This window comes from Gavialis gangeticus, unplaced genomic scaffold (genome assembly GCF_001723915.1).
Source record: "Gavialis gangeticus isolate Ggan-Ray unplaced genomic scaffold, GavGan_comp1, whole genome shotgun sequence".
Classification (NCBI taxonomy): Eukaryota; Metazoa; Chordata; order Crocodylia; family Gavialidae; genus Gavialis; species Gavialis gangeticus.
Window position 1 is genome coordinate 149,977,760 of NW_017729025.1, and position 16,207 is coordinate 149,993,966.

Genomic DNA, 16,207 nt, shown 5'->3' on the forward strand with positions numbered 1-16,207 from the left:
GTTCATTGGCAGCTCTAAAGAGGCATAGCTTTGTCGAAGTCAGTAAAGCATGCTAAATTGCATCATGTAAGGATTTGGTCCTAGAAAGTTTAAATTTCCACTTGTCTTACAAGTCCTGTAGGGCAAATAAATGGAATAGTGCTGAGCTGCTGTATAACAGGCACCCCTTTGCCGTAGAACAGTCATGATGTTAAGTCATGGGAGACATTCTGAAATTCATTGTTCTAATTCTTCTTTACCACTTTCCAGATGTTGCACACTTATAGGAAATTAACTGTGAAAAGTACCTTTGGGGGAGCTCTGAGGTATGGAAGTGCAGCTAAATGTCTACACGCAAATAGCTGCTGGTCTTTTTTGAGATGAGAAGTGGGAGACGATGAAAACTTGCCTGGAGGGCAGAAGCAGCCATCTATACAGTGCTCCTCACAGAGTGGAGACGTTTCAGGGTTACTGCAGGTGTCTATGCAGGGGGAACCACATTCCTGGTGGTGCATATTGAAAGTACACATCTTGGCTGAAATTTTAAAGAAAGACAGATTTCTTAATTCAAACGTAATTACCATTTGCTACATCTTAAAATGTGTATTCATTCCAACCTTCTTTCTAGAAAGGAGGCTACACTAGACCTCAGATCCAAACTTCCCTCTAGCTTTGGAAGTTTGATAATCCCAGGTGACGTTTTATGGGTTCGAACTGCAGTTCTATCATATAATGCTGAGTTTGTAACTTGAAGCTTGGATTTTTGCCGATACATTAGAAACTGCTTTATAGATCTATGAGATGTATACATTGGCCCGCTTGGTTTGCAGCGGCCTCTTTGCAGGAACCCCTTCATTACTTGTGGAATATGAAAAACGTAGGCCCCTAGTAAACGCACATATTTGAATCATGTGGATTTCACTGAAATCTAGTTATCTCCTGGGAATATAATTATGAATCAACATTGATAAATATTGGTCTCCCCACTTCAATGCAGAAGATACTGGTTGCCTCCGTAGTCTGGACAACTGTTTAATTCAGAGTATGTCTACACAAAGGCACTCAGAAAAATGAATGTAGATTATTTTATACAGTGGATTAGTTAAACCCACATGACATTGCTGTGTAGACACTCTCAGGCAGCATTAAGGTGCCTTAATTTAATTTCCCATTGAAATAAGCTAGATTGAACTAAGAACACTTTATTTTAGAATGATTGTATCCACACAGGGGTTTCATATGTTAATGTCTCCATTAAATGTACACTGTTCATTAATTCAGGTGAACGTTCCTGGCTGTCTGCATGTAGCTACAGCTACTGACATTCTGTGAAAAGCATTACCATACTGAATAACCTTTAATTCCTGTGGTTCATGTGATGGTGCCTGTAAGCCCCACATAGCAAGCCACAGGAACACTGGGGGAACTAGGGCCAGAGTTTCATGGCTACCCAATCAGGAGGCAGAGGCAGGCCACAGAAGGATTAAAAGGGAGACCTGGGCAGTGTGCAGAAAACTTTGGGGCTCAAGAGATCTGTGGTTGAGAAAAAGCTTTGGGACTACGAAGGACTTCTGTGTATCCTGGCTAGCCACTGTGATACAGGAGGGAAAGCTTACTTGGGAGATAGGAATGAGGGCTAAAGAGTTAAAGGGGTGAAGATATGAAGTAGCCAGTTGAGGTCGAGAGGAGAAGTTGACAAGAGTGAGATTTGCTGGAGGACTTAAATTTAGGGCCCTAGGCTAGACGTGGAGTAGGAGTCCCCCAGCGTCAAGATTCCTTGTACTTTCCAACATGACTTGGAGGTTTACAATAGCTATCTTTTTTAATTTAAGGGGCTAATGGACTGGAGCTGGGGAGGGGATCCTTAGACCTTCAGTAACCTGGAAAGATATAGTTTGGGACTGGGTTCCAAAACACAAACCCCAGAGATGTGTGGGAAAATACGTCTGATAATTCCTGACAAACTCATAAGATTGCTAAGGCTAACTCCAACTTACGGCACAGTTGTGGAGTTCTCCAGTTCTGAGGTTGCCCACCAGCATGGGCACACTGCCGGGAGTATTCAGCAAAAGTATTACACATGCAGAAGGCATTGTTGGACTGGTCACAGCGGCACAAGTCTTGTACACAAGACTCAATGTACTTGCTAACATCTAGTAGATCATTACACTCTGAAAAGGCAGGGCCAGTCAGTGTTTTCCGGCACATGTTTTCCTAGGGGGCAGAAAATGGTATTTAATTCACAAGTTCACAAAACAGAGGGGACCACTTAAAGTGTTATTTTTTGTTATGTTTTTTTTCTTAATTAGATTCTGGGCCCATCTACATGAGATGCTATGTCACTGTAGTGACGAGCTATGGTGATGTAGCTTGTCATTAGGGTGACATGGCATCAGCGGTGACAAACTGTGATGCTGCTGCTACTGCACAGTAGAGTTGGAAACAACCCACGCAGCACTGGGACTGTGCAATACCAGCAGTTACTGCCCACTCATTTAGTACTTGCTAAAAGCTAATACTAAATGACTGCGCGGTAACAACTGTACAGTCGGGCACATCTGTAGATGCATCCTCTTTCTCTTAGCTCTCCACAGTAGAAAGGGCAAGCTCTTTTTAACCTAGTGAATAAAAAAAAAGTTCCTTACATAATCAATAGTGCAGTTGTCCACAGTGTTTGATGTAGGATCCTCACATTGTTCTGTTGGCCCATCTAGCTTCTGCATATTCCCAAACTGTAGGGCAGACAGCTGGATATCTGAAATAAATCAGTTAATAATTTATATATTTTTCATGCAATATCTTTCAATCTTGTTCTTATCTGAGGAATTAATTTCTTATTTGGCCAAGGAAACTGGTTCTCCTAGAGTCTTTTCACTTAGATATCACTTCATCCAGAGCTAGATGCTGATTCTATAGTATCAATTTACTTTGAATGGTATCATCCATAAAGGAAAATGTAGAAAATAACTCCCAGTTTGTTACAGAAGGTATGTTGGAAAATGACACATTATTTCAAAGTTAGATCTTGGATGGTGGATGGAAATGGCCTGTGCAGGTAAGAGTAAAAGATTTTAGACACGAGTTAAATCAATGAGATTGTTGTGAATCAGGAGGTGCAGCTACACGTGATGCTACAGTGACATAGCTTTTTGCTATGGCAATGTAGCATCGGTGGGCACAAACTGTGATGCCGATGCTATGTTGCCACAGTGACGAGCTACCTTGCTATAGTACATTGCTATGGCAACATAACTGCTAAAAATAACTGTGCACCACCAGGATGGCATAGTAATGGCTGTGACTGAGCCATTATTTAGTACTTCCTAAAGCATGTATTAAATGATGGCGCAGTAACAACTGCACTGTGGGGAGCACATGTAGACGGATCCAGTGAGCAGGAAAAAAAAGGTGAGGTTGATTAAATTCCCTAAAAGCTTTATGAATGAAAATGATAGGACAAATGAGAAAAAGATGGATGGAGATGCAAGGAGGCCGACAGCCAGCTGCTGGGAGACATAAGTAGGAGATGTTAGATCGGGGAGGGGGGGCAATTATTTCAGGTGGAGAGCTGCTTACTGAGTTTTGGCAAGCTGTCAAGGGCCACATGGGTAGCCCTGCCGCATGACAGGTGCCCCACCCCCTGGTTGCCATCTTGGGACCAGAAGTCCTGCCCTTATCCTCTGACCTTTTCCACTGAAAGTCCCTCCCCTTATCCCTGGAAGTACTCCTTTGGGGAAAAGGGTTTGCCATCTTAGGGAAAAAAACAAATTACATACTAAAAATCAAACACCCATAATAATATATTTTAATTTAATTAAAAAATATATTTTTGTCCTAATTTGTGGGTGTTTGTGGTGTATATGCAGAAGCGATTGCACATGGGGGTTTGTGGGGATGTGTGATGTAGGCATGGGAGCAATGTAGTGCACAGTGGCTGTGCAGGAAAGTGGGGAAAGTGTTGGGGGGTGAAGTGGAAGCGAATGGGAGTGTGAGGCCTGCACCAATGTCCCAGGGCCAGTGCTGGCAAAGCCCAGAGTGGGGCGGTAGGAGCATGCGGTATAGATTAGCAGGGGTCTGTGCAGCCGCGCTGTACTGCACCAGCAGGGAGAGCGGGGAGCTGACCAGGCTCCATAGAGCCCCTGTTGGCTGGGACCCCATGCTCCTGCCACCCTGCTCTGGGCTACATGCTCTTGCCCAGCTGCTGCTGTCTCCTGCATGCCTGCTTGCTCCCAGTGCCCCTGCACCAGCCCCGTGGTACAGGCAGGGAGCAGTGTGTAGCCCCGACACCATCCTCCCTGCACTTGCCCGTGGGTTATGAGCTGGTGCTCAGTGCGGAGAAAAAGTGGCTTCTTCCCTCCTTGTGGCCGGTGCCCTGTGCTGCAGCCACTTGCAGCCTGTGTGGGGCTGTCCTGCCTCTCCACCACATCACTACCACCCTGTGGAGCAGCGGTGGCAGTGGAGAGCAGATATGGGCAGCTCTGAGCGGCTGCAGCACAGGGTGCTGGTCACAGGAGGGGGGCGCTTTTCCCCACACTGAGCACCAGCTTGTAACCCATTGCCACTGCTAGCCTGGGCCCTGTGCCAGCTCTGGGCTTGCCTGTTGAGGCTGAGCTGTGGAGCAGCAGCTTAGCAGAAGCTGCTTCTCAGTGCAGAGGAAAGCAGTCCCCCCTTGGTACAGTGTTTGGTGCGGCCGCTGGCCTGGACAGCACAGAGGCAGTGGAAGCTGCTGCACCACAGCCTAGAGCAACACAGGCTTCGGGCAGGTGGCTGCACCAAACAGTGCCTGGCAGCAGCGATGGGGTGCTGCTTTCCTCTGTGCTCAGCAGCAGCTTCTGGGGAACAAGCTGGTGCTTAGTGAGGAGGGGAAGCGCCCCCTTCTCCCATGGCCGGTGTCTTGTGCTGCAGCCGTTCAGAGCCCACGTGGGGCTGCCTGTGCCTGCTCTCTGTTGCCAACGCTGCCCTGTGGCAGAGGCCCACGTGCCGTATTTTGCCCACCCCTGAGTTAGAGGACAAACAGTGGATATGGAGGGAGAGATGACAGTGTAAAAAAATATGCGGATTGCAAGTCTGGATTTACAATGTGGAATGGTATTGGACTATGCAGTCTGTGGTATTGTGCTGATGCCTGCATATTAATTATATATTAAAAAATTGTTTCTAGACTTTACAAATCTAGAAGCAGGTTGCTATTAAATGTGACATTCAGGAGTGTTTAAGATGGAACTAAACAGGAACTTTCCTGACCAGAAAATTATAATGAACTGTTTTACTACAACTTATTGCTAACTTTTTGGTCCTGAGAATATATTTCTATACTTACTCATGCTTGACTATTAGAATTTGGCTCTCATCTAATTGATTATCACATGAAACAAATACACCAGTGGGAGATAGGAGACATACAATTGTTTTTTAACACGGATAGTACACATACTTCATGTTTTTAAATGGCAATAAGCCAAATAAATATTAATTAAGTTGGTAATTGATCAGGGTATCCTACCTATGCATTGGATATAATTCAAGCCATTAGAGGTTGAAATGTGGTGATTCTCTGAGCAAGGCTGTCAGCAAAGAAGAGGAATGCTGAAGAGGCTTGACTCAACTGAACATAACAAATTCTTGATGCAGAGAATGGAGATGCTAGAGATCAACCATCATTCTGCCATTATTTCTAACACTTACTGTTTGAAAAGAACTCATTGTATGTTGGAATGCCATTGAAGTCCCCACACAGCCCACAGGTCTGATTGGCATATTTCTCAGCCACTTCCAGCTGAAATGATGGAGGGAAAGTTGATAAAAGTTAATATACACATTCCAAAATGTATTCAAAATCAGTGAAAGCAGCTGCGCCGGCTGCACCTAAATAGTTTTCATCAGGGCTGTGTAAATGTTTTAGCAAACTAATTCAAGCCTGCCTGATGGAATGAAGACTCAGTTTGGATTTGATTTCTGATTCATAGAATCCAAGCTATTCATACGGACCCAGTTTTCACTGTAATATCTGTATTATATTCAGCCTCTTTCTCTTTATTCTTTCTCCAGAGAGCAAATCAAATCCACTGTGAAATTGAAGTCCTATGAAATTGGGATTCTATTGGAAAATAAAATTTGAGGAGGTAAGTGGCACCTGCTGTAATAACACTAACATGTTAATGATGTAGTAGAAATGATTTTTTTCCATCTCATCTCCTTCCCACAAGGAGTATGCCAATAGCTTGCTTCAGTGGTGCATGAATGAAAGTAGAACTTTGGAAAATATTAACAGGGGAGCAGTACCCCCAAAATGATGGAAATGAGTATACCTAAGGATAGGCAAGGATTTGTAGAGTATCTCCATACTGCAGTGCTTAGGGCCACACATATATACAGCTTCTCTGTTGTGAACATATAACTACTGAATTAGCACATCCATTGGCTGTTTGTATGCACAAATATGGAATCAGAGTGCACAAATGGGTGTCCATACACAGTTTGCACTTGCATAAAATCAAGACTTGTGGAAAATTTGACTTTGATTGGACTGTCTATTATTTTATGAATTCTCTGCAGCTTTGGGAATGCAATCTTACCAAGATACTGTCATCCTCATTCCACATGAAAAGCAAGCCCATTTTGGCTCTCACTGTTATATAGATGTTGTTTTTCTCAATCAGGATTCCAGAGTGGCTAGAGGGCAGCTGAACCCTAGGAGAAAAAGAAAAACCTACACGGTAGATATTTTCTAACTATGAAAGCATAAAAGGAAAAGCTTGTTTCTGTTACCCTGCATTAATGTGAATTCTCCAAGAAGGAAGGCCTGGGGAAGGAAAAGGTGTTTAAAGAATCAATGAGCCCAAGCCACAAAATATAGTTCTGAATCTGAATTCAACCTTTGCCAGAATTCAATGATATTTGATTTGAGCTTTTGGTTTGTGTCCATCCATGAAGGCAAAGACTACTATACAACAGATGGTGTTTATAGAATGGCACTGAAAATTTTGGCAGGTTGAGGAAGTAGCTATGTCATGTGTCTAAACTTACCTACTGCCGTCCACGAGAACAGAATCCTTCGTTATTTCAATAATCGCACCCTCAAGTTTCATGATGATATGGCTGATAGTAGGAACATTTCCGATCAGAGTGCGCCTGATTTGGATGTTAAAATCCTCATAAGCTGCATTGCAGTGGGATGCAAAAACATAGTTGCAGAGCCCAGGGAAATGAAAGATGTCCCCATCAAAGGTTTTGAAGTGGAAGTTGCCCCATGTGCTGCACACGCGTTCATTGTGAGCAGGGTTTAAGGCTGTGGATTCAAAATTAACTGTAAGAATTTTCTGCAAACTCCTTTATGTCCTTCATCTCAAACCCTCATTTTTTCAATTAATTTATTCTTTTATCCACCTTCATATGTTATTTTATGTCTACCTAGCTGCTGTGAACATATACTTTTATCTATTTTTCCATCCATCTGCTATTGTATTTTTTTATGTAAGCACATCCCTGAATAAGACATGCACCTTGCTTTTGAAGGGCAGCACGAAGAAAAAAGAAACATCCTTGAAAATAGGGGCAAGCGGCAGTAAGTAACAGAGTAGCAGCAGCTAAGGAAACCAGCATGCTTGTTGTGCTACTCCCTGAGCACATTCAACCTTAATTTTGTGTCCTTCCTCCTGTCTCCTCCTCTAAGCAGAAGCTTTCTCAGTAGAAATTGCTATTACCATATTTCTTTGTTTATAACACACACCACAGTTTTCAGCAGCTGATTTTTTTGGGGAAAAAAGGTGTATATTGTATTCAAGACAATACAATGATTTAACCTAGGTTTTCCTTTGACCAGGGCAGATCCAGGGGGGTTGTATTGCACTACCTCTTTGATTCCTTGCCCCATCCAAAGTTTAAAGCCAACTGCTTGGGAGGGTAGCAGCATTTCTATTTTATTGCTGAGAGAGTCAATTTACTTCACAGCTCATTATCATCTCCCTCATTCCTGCTAATCTTGCTACTCCATATGTGTTAATGACCCTCTATTTTTGAATTTGCCTTATGTTTCACTATTCAAAGTATCTTTCTTTTACAGTTTTGCTGTCTGTTAGCCATTCATGGTAATGTCTCTTTTCTACTTCACAGCCCTGCAGACTGCTTCTAGCTTTAGCTAGAAACCTTACTTCAGGTATGGTAACATTAACTGAGATATAGAAATAGCTTCCAGTGAAGTAGAGGTACTGTCAAGACTCTCAGGAAAGATACATTTTGTTTTATAAATAAGAGACCTATATTTATGACTACAGGACTAATGACACAATATCTTTTGACATTTTTTAACTTTTTTGCCTAGCTTGTGCTTTTTAACTTTTATAGAATCTAACAGATTAGTGCACATTTCAATAGTTACATTTGTTTTTGCTTTGATCTTAAACTTTGAAAGATCAGACTTTGAAAATGAACAATATAGTGCTAGATGCCTAGCATAATAGTAAAGCAACTAGCTTCTCTTAAACTGGAAACAATATGAGTTGTATTTTATATGTGGTGATGTGCCATACTGTATGCATACCCCTTTTCAAAATCCTAAAATCTGCCCATGCCTTTCACCCATGCTTTGCCTTTCCCTGTTGGTCTGTCTGTCAATTTGTGATTCAGACATGATATCATACTTTTCCATTATCTTTGTTCCTTCTCTGCTTATCTGTCCCTCTTCTCGTATACCAGTCTCTCTTCCTATTTATTTTAACTTTTGCATCTGCACCCCATAAAAATAAATGACTTTTTTTTAAACACTGTATTTGCTTAACTTACTTGTTATCACTGGGTTTGTTGTCATTGGCTGGATGATGGTCACCTTTCCAGGTGGAGTTGTAGCCTGAAAAGCTACAGGGAAGAAATAAAATAATAAAATAAAAGCTAGCACAAAAGGTCAGAAACTCTGGCAATCCACATTAAATTTTGGATCTATCCACATCACATTTTCTGATGAAGAAGGATAGGAACAGGCAACCCCCACTTAGTGCTCTTAATTGGTTCCTGAAAAACTAAATGTTAAGCAAAATGAGTGTTAAGCAAAACCAAAAGTATTTGACTACCCAAGATGCTGACCGCAATTGTTTTTAATGGCCCAAGATGGTGACCACAAGTGTTATAATGAAACTCGCTGAGTGCTAAATGAAATCAGGTATCAATTTAAAATTAGCATTATAGGGAAAAAGCACTACGTGAAATAACATTAAGTGGGGTTTCCTGAATTGTAGAAAAATTAGAAAATTCAAAGGTCTGATCCAAAGTCCATTAATATCAATGATGGCCTTTCTGACTTCATTGGGCTTTGGATCAGGAAAAAAACTGCCATTAAAACGTAAAGCCAGAATCATATAATATGATTTCTAAATTTGACCCTTTTATGGTAGACCTCTTGTACTGGATATGAAAATTCACAGAGAGTATGGTTACAAATAAATTAATTTAACAGCAATATAAAACTGAAGCTGCATATTAATAGTATTGCTTCTTCTCACGGTGTGGATGGAGGGCTCAATTTCCCCCTTCTATTTTTTCAGTGGAAGGGATGAAATGAAATGCCATTCACATGGCAATAAATCTATTAGGGGAATTCATCTTGAATGGCATCATTTGTTCAGGCCCTTTGAAGTTCTTTCATTTAGACTCCTTGGTAAGGTCAGATAACCAGCTCGGCCATATTAGTAAAGTACTAGAGCTACGCAAAGCTTTGGTCCCTGATTCGATTTGGCACAGATTCAGCCCAATTTGGTGGCTGAATCTCCGAATCCAAATCGAATCAGAGGACCCTTTAATCTCTCCCCCTGCGCACTCCCTGATGGACCTGGAAGTGGACTGGAAGTACATCTGGTCCACTTCTGGGTTTGCCACTGAGCACGTGGAAGGTGTTCCCCTACTCCCGTGGGACGCTCCATGCACCCCAGCATTGCAGCAATCACGAGCCATGCCTGCTACCTCAAGGTGTGTAGAAAATACTTTTAAAGCTGTGCCTATGTCCAAATTGCTGATTCTCCAAATCAGCATCAAATCTTTGGATTTGGATTTGGCCGAATTGAATCAGGGACAGTGATCCAAATCAATGAATCAAATCACTGTCCCTGATTTGGGCCAAATCCAAATCGAATAGAGCCTACTTTGCACACCCCTATAAAGTACCATTACTTCTGTGGAGTTATGACAATTTATATCATTGTGGGATCTGACTCATACATTTAGTTCTGTGCTTTTGATACTTTATAGGATATATGTCCAAAAAACACCATCATTGTTTTCGACCTTTAGCTAATGAGCCTACACTTCAAAGGAGTGTCATTTCTACGTCTTGAGAACCAAACATCATGAATGGCTTTACTGAAATCCTACAGGTACACCCAACTCGGAAATAAATACGTATATACTATACAGAGTATATGCATATGCATAGGTACATCATTTAAAAATGCATATCTTTTTTTTTTTGGTCCTTGTTTGTTTCTTGAAGAAGTTTGGGTTTTTTTGGTTAATGTTGATCATTACATGTGTATTGTTGTAAGAAAGAAAATGTGGCCACATATATACAACATAAACTGGCAACATACTGTCTTGTTCCTGCTGAACAGACTCATTTTCTGTGTCTTGGATGCTTTGACTTGGAATCTGCTCTGCTGCAAAGGAATACAAAGAAAAATGTTAAATATGAAGTCATATATTTAAATTCCTTGGGTAAATCAATCAATCCACAATAATAAAAAATGGCTAGGTGCTCATTCAGGGATGCACAAAAAAGGTAGTGACAGCCCATATGGAAATAAAAAGAAATATTTCTATTAATTTTATTGAAATGGCTTTTTGTGCCCTAAGATAAAAGTAAAGGTAATTGTAGAAAGAGATTTTATACTATGTATAGGTATATGGCCATTCCTTATGGGTCACATTCCTTTCCTTACTGCTTAATTGCTGGAGACAATTAACAAAATTAACAACAAAAATCCAGAAAATATTAGCGAGACTTTATTAAAAAAAACACCCATGTAGTATTTCAACAATAATACCAAAATACAGCAGAGCTTAATAAAAACCAGGGACTTAGATCCAATGTAGGATTGGACGTTTACAAGTTAGACATTAAAGCACCATCCTTTTAAGTGTCTGGCCCCTGCAGGGAATCCAGAACCCTGAAATAGGTATCTGGGCTCTTTATACAGTGCCAAGAAAATTAGATGCCGCCTTATGGTGATTCAGAAACTTGTATGCTAAATGGCCCAGAGATTTCTAATAGGAAACACTGAATACAAGAGGAAGTCATAAATCCACCCTTCTGAAGCTTAGGCTGATTCAGGGCTCTAGGAGCACATCCCTGTTCGTATAAGGTCAACTACCTGAAATTCTCCCCTGAAGGTAGATACCTGCTTCTGTTCTTTAGAAAAACAAGCAGGGCTTATGGGGACTCTAAGCCACCTGTTCTACCTTCTTAAGCCTAACCATCAGCTGCCCCAGCCACAAGGCTATAAGTTATGGTGGGTGGGGAGTCCCTCAGTTGTGGAAGATAAGGTTCATGAGGATAGAAAGAAAAGGCAGACTAAAGCTAGAGCAAACAATACTCTGTAGCCTAATGGTTGGGGCACCCAGCTGGCAAGGGTCAGAAGCGTAGGGTCTGTTCCCAGCAGCATTTCTGTATTTTACACTAAACAGTCCTTGGAGCGGGCACCTAAAACTTCTTTACTGGATCTAGCTCTTAGGCTGTGATCCTGAATGTCCTACAATAGCTAACATTCAGGTACATGGTCCCTCATACGGAACCCAGAATTAAACACCTAGACTTTCCATATGATGCATGGGAAGAGTTATTAGCCTCAGAAAGAGATCAAAAACAGGTTGTTGAGCAGCAGCCACCTGAAATCAGCACTCTGAGCACGGAGCTACTTGAGCTGGTTGGGGAAAGCACACAGAAAAGAGGTATGTCTTAAAGCCTACTTCTCTTTGGAGCTTATGTTCTTCAGTATTATTGGGAAGGGCTTCCTTCTTCTTGGAATTCATGGTGCAGAGCCCTTGCTTAAAAGTAAGTGCCTAAAAATTTGCCTTAAAAATGAAGAGGTCATGTTTTTCTCTTAAAATGCAGCCAAGTACAAGGAGAGTGGCCTAATCACCAGGCAGTAGGCTGGCAATAGGAGAAGTTCTCTCAGCTTCTCCTGCAGAAGACGCTCCACTTGCCGTAAAAGGGAGTGAGAGTCCACAAGAGTGGACACAACTCTGTAGTTTAGTGGCTAGAAAACTGTCCTGGTGGTGGAGGCCTTCTTTAGGGTGATGGGAGAGGTAGCTTTAAATGTGCCTGGGCAGAGGAAGGAGCTGAACTTCCATCACTCACATCCTGAGATACCGAACTACTGAGCTGCTGAATGAAAGCGGGCTCTGGGCAAGGGAGGCCGTTCCAGTGGTTGTTGTTTTTTTTTAAGCAGCAGCTGCCACTGTACATTGTATAGAGCCCAATCTGGTAAGCGCCCTCTGAGAACACCTGCTGAATCAAACCTGTCCGGCAAGGCAGGCAGATGAATGTGTAGTTTTTAGGTCCCAGAGGGACTTCATCATAAGTTAGATGCTGAGCTGCCAAGCCCTGACAAGACTGAGGTGCTTAGGGGTGTGCACAGAAGCAGAACTTGAATGTAAAAACCTGAGGTGTCTGTATAGTCTAAACACCCCTAGAGCTGGGGAACTGCTGAGGCTTGGTAACCTGAACTACAGCTATGTTGCTTTCTGGGTCTGGCAGTTTATTTTTTCCTCATTTACACCTTTGACTTACCAGTGACCCTCCACAAAGAAGTGACCAAGGGAAAAAATTAACAGTGAGTTTCTGTTTTTCATGTTTCCTTCTATATTGCATTGGACATGAGATACCGATATAATCTGTACTTATCAGAAGGTGAAATCTGAAAATGTCTCTGGATCTCTCTGTGTTCTCAAGGATATCAGTTTACACCTTGAGTAACCTCACCAACTGTAGATTTGTTTTCAAATTATAGAAAATACTTTAAGTATTTAATCTGCTCTATCATATAAGCAGTCTTTCTAGTGGGGCAGTACATTGCAGAAATGTGTTTCCTCTTCATTTTTTCCCAAGGAAAACGCAGCTTCTTTTGTTTATTTGGCACTTGCATTTCTTGTTGTTAAACACTAGGAAGTGAAATACCTCTCAGGATCTGCAGCTTACTTTTTGCCAGGTAAGAAATAATGTTCTATGTTGCATTAGCAGGTACTTCTGAACTACTTGTCAAAAGCATATCCTGCTGTCAATCTGTGGATGGAACTTCCATTGACGTCTGTGGGTGTTTTGCATAAAAATGAGGATACAGTCCCAGATTTGCATACAAGCACAGCATACTAGGACCTGCTCTTACTTCTGTGAAAATTGGTAGCAAAACTGCCATTCATGTCTGTGGTGGAAGATTATGCCATTACCTTTCAGTCACTCAGAATATGAGACTGACACTTGCTTAACAATAAGCTGCAAGAAAAAAGAAGTCTGATGGCCTCAACCTAATCTTTATTTGTCCACATCACAATGCCCCCTACAATTCATTATAATACAGCAAAAATGAGCTGCTCTGTTCACAGGGGGCCTGGACTGGATTAGTAAGTATGTTGCAGAATGATTTTGAAGTGCAGTGATTGAAATGAAAGCTTGCAGACTAGTTGATTCAATGAGTTGCCATTTTAGCCTTTGAGAAAACTAAAATTGCCTGAAATTGCTGCATTTACAATTGTCTGTGATTAAAATATGATAAGTAAAAAAGAAAAAATGTATGTGTGATTTTTGAGGCATTTCTCTGATCAAGATGCTAAATGTAGTAGCCAGCAGGACACAAGTTGGGAGCAGACCTTAAATTCATACCTTTGAAACAGTAGCAAAACATCTTAAATACTTTGCTACTGCACCCACTGCCTCTCTCATTCTCCCTCTCTTTTAGAGACAAAGGAACAATCATTATGAACAGAAGATGACATATTGAAAGCTGATACTACATAATTAATGGATGGAACTTCTTGCCATAGATTACCATTGAGGCCAAATTCTCAGAAGATTTTAAAACAAGAAACAGACATGTGTATGGATCACAAAAAATCTCGAATTCCAACAACAGCTGAAAAGCCCACCCCACACATATTTTGAAAAGGATATAAACTGTGATACTTCAGGGTATAAACCAAGCTCAAACCTTTGGCGGGGCATTAGGAAGAAAGTACTTTTTGAGTTTCCCCTTTACTACCTGATTCATGCTGTCTTGAACCTTCCTCTAATGCAGCTGGTACTGGCTACCATCAATGCCAGCATCCTGGACTAGACTGATCACCTGTCTGGCCTACTGCTGTTTTGTGTGTCAACATAAATATAAAATTCAACATCAGTCCTAATACAAAACTCAGTAGAAGTACTTTTTAAAAGGTTTAATTGAGATCACTATTTTCATTGTTTCAAGTGATGGAGAATTATCTTTTTTGATTGGATCTTGAAAGCTGTCTTAATCCAAATACACTTAAATATCTTGGCTTCAGGCAACATGCAATTAAATCAATCCTGTTAATATGCAGGCATTAAGGACTTAATGGACATAGTAAGAATGAAAAAGGCACACAGAAATCTTGTTTAATTTTAAGGAAACTGTTTAAAAGGTGACTAAGTAAAACAAGTAAAATTGTTTATATTAATAAATCTAATCAACTTCAGACTTCTTTTTTTTCTTTGCAAGTTATAAAATGAAAAGTGAATGGGTTCTTACCTTCTTGCTGGGCAAAACAGACTGTTAACAACAGGGCCCATATTGGCACTTGTATCCCCCTACCAAACCCCATCTGAAGGGGAGTTTGGTACAAGGATATGTTGTCTGAGGTTGGTCAGGAGGACTAGCTCACCTGCACTCTCAGAGTCTTATATAGTAAGGGAGTTTGGCTTTATTCCCAGATTGTTTCACAGGGTCTAAGAAGGTGGAGTCTTGGGCAGATGCACTGGACAAACAGAGGATGCTTTTCCTTCCTCAGCAATGGGCAATCATGTTTGCATTTAAGGAGGAGTATTGTTTTATTAAGGTTCTGTCCAATGAAGAAATACAAAACAGATGGCAATGGAGAGTAATTCTTCACCCACTAATAGCGGATCCTGGAAAAAACTCAAGGATCTTTTGAGTCACTGTGGTTTTTCAGATGATATATAGGTAACCATTTAAGTTTCTTATTACTGGAAATGATGCCAATCACTTTTCTGGCAAGAAAACAATTCTTTCTCAACCCTCAGCAGGATCCAACATTTCATGTGTGATGGACAATTCTCATTTGAGAAGTCATTTTTTGCCTCATGGTGTAGATATTCTTTTTGTGAAAAGTAACAGATTGATAGGTTTGGAGGGTCCTGTACTTAGGAAAATGACAATTATTGTGTAAATACATGCAGTGAAAACTTATTTCTTCAATAATCATTATTCACCTTTATGGGAGATTGTTGAGGGTAGGTGTTTTAAGGTGTGGGTCCTCTTTGACTTGATGTCCTGCTACTGGATGATATAAGGCTGTAGGGAATGCTGCTACTCCCTTACCCAGCTGCCTGTTGACATCAAATTCTTTTCCCCTCGAGTTTAGTTCTTCTTTTATGCTTGACTATCATGACTTTGATATTATGCAAATTAGGAAGATGGTCCTGATGGGGCAAATAAACTAAGGTCTACTGGGGGGAGGGCTATCTTTGTGGGGCTCCATCTCCCCTGCACTCCACGCTTACCACATCCAGCATGTTTGGCAACACTCTGCACCAGGGGTGCATCCCCTTCCTTTCAGATCCCAGATGCTGGTCACCCCAGCGTGGCTATTAAATATTCAGCTAGGTTCTATAATGTCACTTCTCACTAATTCAGAACACCATTATCATCACTCAGTGTATAGGTGTCCTTTCATCTATCAGTTCACATTATTGGTTATTGTATAAGTATTCTTTATCCAGTTATTTTGACAGTTTCATCACCATAAGAATCAATTAAGCAGACATACATTATCCTCAGGAGGAATACTCCTTCCCTCTTTTATCAATTCCCTTGTCAATAAGTGTTAGAGGGACTAAACAAAAAGAAATACCTTCAAGCTTACTCATGCCCCTAGGAAAAGAAAATCCCCCTGATGGCTTTTGTGAAATAGTCCTGGAAATAATAGAAGAATGAATTTTGAAAGCAAAATGCTCACTCATGGTTGGCTCGTAACTGCAAGCTTTGTGCTG

The 16,207-nt window shown here is 41.2% G+C and overlaps 1 protein-coding gene across 1 annotated transcript in view; it reads right to left on the minus strand.

The window, feature by feature from the left end:
* Nucleotides 1-14,826, minus strand: part of LOC109299404 (mucin-5B-like) — a 71,040-nt gene extending 56,214 nt beyond the window's left edge. Inside the window, exons 1-8 of the mRNA XM_019519986.1 lie at nt 14,727-14,826; nt 8,761-8,832; nt 7,006-7,267; nt 6,555-6,669; nt 5,665-5,755; nt 2,625-2,734; nt 1,977-2,193; nt 389-514 (exon numbers count right to left, since the gene is read on the minus strand). Coding sequence (XP_019375531.1) covers nt 389-514; nt 1,977-2,193; nt 2,625-2,734; nt 5,665-5,755; nt 6,555-6,669; nt 7,006-7,267; nt 8,761-8,832; nt 14,727-14,799 — 1,066 coding nt within the window. The 5' untranslated portion in view covers nt 14,800-14,826. The remainder of the gene's footprint in view (nt 1-388; nt 515-1,976; nt 2,194-2,624; nt 2,735-5,664; nt 5,756-6,554; nt 6,670-7,005; nt 7,268-8,760; nt 8,833-14,726) is intronic.
* Between the last annotated feature and the right edge of the window lie 1,381 nt (nt 14,827-16,207).